General features: G+C 36.4%; 1 protein-coding gene across 1 annotated transcript; it reads right to left on the bottom strand.

Moving 5' to 3' along the window:
* Positions 1 to 486: 486 nt before the first annotated feature.
* On the bottom strand, positions 487 to 1,417 carry LOC112453758 (the record flags this gene model as incomplete). Its single annotated transcript, XM_025014673.1, has 3 exons — positions 1,215 to 1,417; positions 955 to 1,087; positions 487 to 771 (listed from the first exon to the last, which is right to left on the bottom strand). Coding segments are annotated over exons 1-3 (572 nt in total), but the record flags the coding sequence as incomplete, so codon positions are not given.
* Between the last annotated feature and the right edge of the window lie 4,190 nt (positions 1,418 to 5,607).

Genomic DNA, 5,607 nt, shown 5'->3' with positions numbered 1-5,607 from the left:
AAAATCTTATACGTCTTTTAAGAATAAAGTTTGTTATTTGTAGTAATAAGTGCAGATTTGAAAATTCTATTTGTATTTTTCAGCACATGAAAACTGCAGTCGGTAGTAAAAACAGTTTTCAGGCTTTCGGTCTTACCACGAGTAACAAAACGTTCTCAACGGCAGGTTTGTTTGATAATGGAGGATTCACACTGCGTCCGATGTTCGACGTACGACGATCCGACATCCAATAGGAAATTTTTGTCTCTAATAATAAATTCTGTTATTGAATGTTGAATCCTCCATAAGAATCTGTACTTTATGAGACTTTATCACTGATAATGGTTTTTATAAACTTTTTATTGCCCGTGGTATGACCAAAGATCTGAAAACTGTTTTTTTTATGGCTCTATTGATATTTGTAGTGGTTTGTGGGTACTAAAATATTCATTTATGAGATTATTATTATTAGTAGCGCTAATTAAGTACTTGTAGTGTAATACATACCGACAAGACACTGACGTTGTTGGAGTTTCATGTTGACCTGTCATATCTGCCTTATCCAGCAGACCTAAATCAAGCAAAGGTTCTGTCATCATCCTTGATACGAGTGTTGATGAACGTAGCAAAGATGAAAGTTCCGGCTCAACAGATGAGATTCTTTCCTTTGATGGGCCTGGCACAGGCGACAGACTTGCAGCATTTATTGCTTCTAGAGGTGACGTTGATGGACAAACCAAATTAAAGGTCCGCTTAACAATGTTACAATTTACATTGCCTTTGTCATGTGCCTTAATAAAGAAAATATAAATGTAGTTTCATTGTCACATGGTTCTTGGAGCAACATCTATAGTCATCTTGTCATAAGCGTATGAATATTAATAGTTTATGTTAACTTTATTATTCTTAATAATTATTTTTAAAAAAGGGAGCGTCAATATTTGCTTTGTTTAATAAATTACACATCCAACTTACTGTTCGTTTGTTGTTACCAGATGCAACGTTGGTACAGCAGTTGGCAAAAGTCGTCTTTTAAAAATATTTTCTCCTCTTTTTCTCTTCGATTGAATGAAAGATTCCGGAGTAAAGTGTACGGAGCAAATTCGTGCTTAAATAACAGATAAAAGAGATACATTACAAAACTTTTCTGATCTTTCAAACAATATAGTTTTTGTTACTTCATGATACAGTATATCAAAATAAACAAATTTAAATTTTATCATGCAGAGGCATACCGTTAACGATGTTCGAAGGCAATATAACCTCTCCAATGCTCCGAAACCATCCTTCACGGATTATTTTGTTATCCGGTAATTTATAAAAATTTGCTTGCTCCGGTGTGCATGTTCTGCAATTATTTTCACAGTTTTTCACTATGCAGCGCACCATTTTCAACGATTTTTCACGTTTCACGACGCTCACGTTTCGACAGAGAATGTCAACAATGACATATGCAGAAGTAAAGTAAGATCAAGTAAGATAGAAAATAATAACCAGGGAGTGCGAGAAGGATGTTTAGACACCAATCGTACCAAATTTTCAAAGCTAAACATTTTGTTTTTCGCAGTTGCCTGCCCTGTGTTTTTTCGTGCCCCAAAGGCTGAAAAGAGGCGTGGTTTACGAGTTTTGCGCACACCATGTATTCTTCTACCATGGCCTATGATGCTTCACTCGGCAGAGGCAGAGAATACTCTCTACCGCCTGGTTGTTCGACTGTGGGATTTCGGGAGCAGCGGAGAATCGGTCGGATCGGTTTGCTGGCTCACGGCGAAATCTAAAACCTAGCAACATTGCTCGGTTTATATACGCCCGCGGTGGCGTGTCGGCGTGGCGGGGGTATACGCGACGGCAATTGTGCGCGCCGGGATGGAACGGCGGAGCGTTCGGGAAGTACGGCGTCCCGACGCCGCGATTGCGTTCGGTGGCTCTCGGCCGTTTTCGGCACCGCTCGGCGCTCCGAGTCGGTTGCCACGATAAGTCCGTTCGCGGACTGATACGCGAGATGATTCGATTAAAAAAGGACACATCGTGCCTTGTCTCGCCCGGCGGGTGTTCGGCCAGGCGGCATCCGGCTGATGCTCGCCGGGAATGATGCGTTTTGGGGCGCATCGTTACAAATATATTTACTGTGGCGGTCAGCTGTCCGCCACGTGCGTGCGACTGTACATACGCTACACGAATAGTATAACGGGAAGCGCGCGGCGCGCAGCACGGATAGTAGCATAATATCGATCGGCGCGCGGCATGTGTATTGATCGGCGGGATAGTTCGGCGCGCACCGCTGCGCGGCGTATCTCTCTCGTAAGTAAAGTTCGACATCGATCCCTATATAAAGGGCAGATCAGCGGGGCCTCCAGCGATCTTCGAGAACGCCAGTCAGGGCGTGCTACCTACCGAGGCCCCTGACATAATTCTCTTTTGATACAAAGCGTTGCTCTACTTTGGGCCTTCGTAAATACCTGCTTGGCAGGGCATTAACTACGGTAAAGAGTCAACCGACACCCTGCCGCGGAAAGGTTTCCGGGGTCGTCGCGACCCAGCCCGTCGGGCGACTCCATATCCGGTGGAGACCAAGGCGCTGCCTTCTCCTACCACCCCTGTTGAAAAAAATCACGTAACTCTGTAACATAACAAAATCATGTAACTGTGTGACGTAACAGAGATACGTAATTTGCTACGTATTAGTTTCGGACGTTTTGTTACGTAACAAAATCATGTATCTCTGTCACGTAATGAAATCACGTACTTTTTCCTAAATGCAGGATTTCTCTTTTTTAGTATTATTTTGAGTTTCAGTGTTAAATTGTAGTGTCATTTCAACTAACTCTTCTGCATGAGTTTTCTACTAAAAATTGCTTTCATGTAAATCAAGTCAAAATTGTCCTATAAATAATACAAACTCAGTTAACTCGGTTTTGCGGACAGTAATCTTTAATTTTATGATTTATTTGACCAATAAATTAAGTATATTAAATGTAGTATTTATGGTACTTATAATATATATATTTTACAATATGCATATGAGTTTGAAGTTTGCACCGCTGGAATACAGCAAACAAATTTCTCTCTCTCTCTCTCTCTCTCTCTCTCTCTCTGTAACATTCTTTATGTTTCATAATTAGATCCTTGTTGTTATAATAATAATAATATTAGCACAGTATTATGAAAATTTAAAAAGAAATATAAGACCTGTTTGTTTTAGCTCAACATCTTTCAACACATTCTCTCTAACGTGAAAAAAAAGGAGAAAAGGTGAACCGTGCAAGAAGTTCAGCTAAAACGGACAGGCCTATAAATAAAGAATAAGATCTCCTTGGAATAATAAAATTTTTTTAAATATTTTTTTGTTGCACTTCAACAATGCATATTTCAAACTCATTACAATGCTAATGTTTTGTAAAAAAAGACAAAACATAATTACAAGTTTATTTGTTTTATTTGATTAATGATTTACTTAATACATAAAGGTTAACTTTCTCTTTTCAGGTTTTTTTTTTAACTAATAATGCATACATATTAATCATACATATAATTCATACTATAATCTTTATAGAAAAATTTATAATGATTCAAGCTGAAAAAAATATTTGCATACAAAAAAGTGTCTTAATTGCCATGTTTTTACTTTATTCGTGTTAACACTGTCATACTCGTTTTTAATTTAAATCTTGCAAGTCAAAATGGGACGATACCAATACAATTGTACTTGTATATCGGTTGTATTTCAATGTTAAAACATGAGAATTAAGACAATAATTGCGTATATGAAAAAAAATGTTATTAATAAAAAAACAAATTTGGCACTGCACAAATATACATCGCATTATTAATATCAATAAAAACGCAAACCCTTTCAATCGTATTAGTTTCTATTGCAAGTAATGCATTAGGAATATCTATTACTTTTTTCATCGATGTATTATTATTATCGAAAATATGTTCTGTATTTACTACATTGCATATTGTATACTCTTTTCTACTTAACGGGTCGATTATGAAATCTATTATTCGGATAAAACTTCCTTCCTTTGTAAGAGCAAAAGAATTATTTGAGCGGAGCCTATTTTTTCTGGACGATATATATAGACAACGCTCTTTAACAATTTTATGATACACTTTACTTTCATGTGATAAGCCAAGTTCTTGAATCCATCTTACATTTGTTGGATAGTTTGTTCCAAAGTATCTTGCATGAGATATTTTGAAGGTTGTTTTGGCATGTTTTTTGTCAAGATAGGATATAAAATTACTGATCATTGAAAACGGTCTTAGTGCTACGTGTTCTTTCAGAATTAATTGACTTTGATTCATAGCAATTGTCCTACATATCTGATGAATAACTCCCTTAGCAGCTTGGACTTTCTTTATAATTTGACCATTACCACTTTTGAAGCAATATCCAGAGTGAGCCCATAGCGGCCCCCAATCTGGCACGCTTTGTGCCAAGTGTAATAGCTGATGAATGTTAAATGTCATTGCACTTTCTGAATAATATATTTCAGTGTAAGCAACAAATATTTTCAATAGACCATCTGCATGATTTAGTTCAATGCGTGTAATACTTCTTTTTAATAAAATGTAATATGCTTCTATCAAGAGCGCCCAATGTTTCGCATAAATTTGCAAATGAGGAAAACACATTAGAATCGGAATGCTATAGTAGAGAGTCCAATTTTCGTACTCTCTCGCTTTCCACCATTTTCTGTCTCGAATAGAGCGAGATAATCGGGCAATTTGATTTGGAACTTTTATTTCTTTTAAACATAATATCAATATTATGAATATCATTATTAGTCAATGAGTATGGTAAGTTGTTTGATTCAATCCAGTATTGTAAAAATTGTTCTGCTATTCCCAAATTGATGCAGTGGACAAACCCAGAAATTACGTTAAAACCTCTCAAATTTAGTAGAACTGTTGGTTTTTTAACGCCATAAACAAAATTTGCAGATGTTAGACTCTGCTGCATGTGTCTAATCATTTGCATCTCAGTTCGTTTGGATGGCATCTCATCTAAAAGGACATATTTGATACTTCCACCTCTTTGTAATGCAACATAAAAACCTGGATGCAAGCACCAATTAATCCATAGTAACCATTATATTCAACTAAACCTTGCATTGGTGCACGAGCCACGGAATCGACACAGCAACATACTGTGTACACTTTAATACAATGGTCTTTATTTTTTATGGTACACCAAACACCTTCGTTTAATAATTCGTTCATGTAAGCAACAAATGGTTCTAAAAAAATATTCATATCCGGTTTATCTTTACCGAACCATACGCCGCAAACAATGGGATTAGACATTCTTATCTCAAATGGCATTTCATTAATTATTAATTGAATAGGCCAAATTGAAAATTTAGAACTTTCAAAAACCGGTGATCCATCACTATTGAAAGTCGCTGTTACAAAATTTATTTGTCATTCGCTGATAAAGCATTCATAAATTCCTTATACATTACTCCATCAATAAATTCATCAATATTTCCCTTATTTCGCATTCTATCATTAACTACAGATTCATAATGTCTGCTGTTGTCTTGAATTAAATTAGCGATTTCATTGCATACCTTGTTGTAATCTGAAATTACAACGGGTAATTATTAAATTATTTATAAT

Source organism: Temnothorax curvispinosus, unplaced genomic scaffold, assembly GCF_003070985.1.
Source record: "Temnothorax curvispinosus isolate PA1 unplaced genomic scaffold, ASM307098v1 QBEX01004681.1, whole genome shotgun sequence".
Taxonomy (NCBI): Eukaryota; Metazoa; Arthropoda; class Insecta; order Hymenoptera; family Formicidae; genus Temnothorax; species Temnothorax curvispinosus.
The sequence above is the reverse complement of the archived record's forward strand: the minus strand, read 5'-3'. Positions and strand labels throughout refer to the sequence as shown.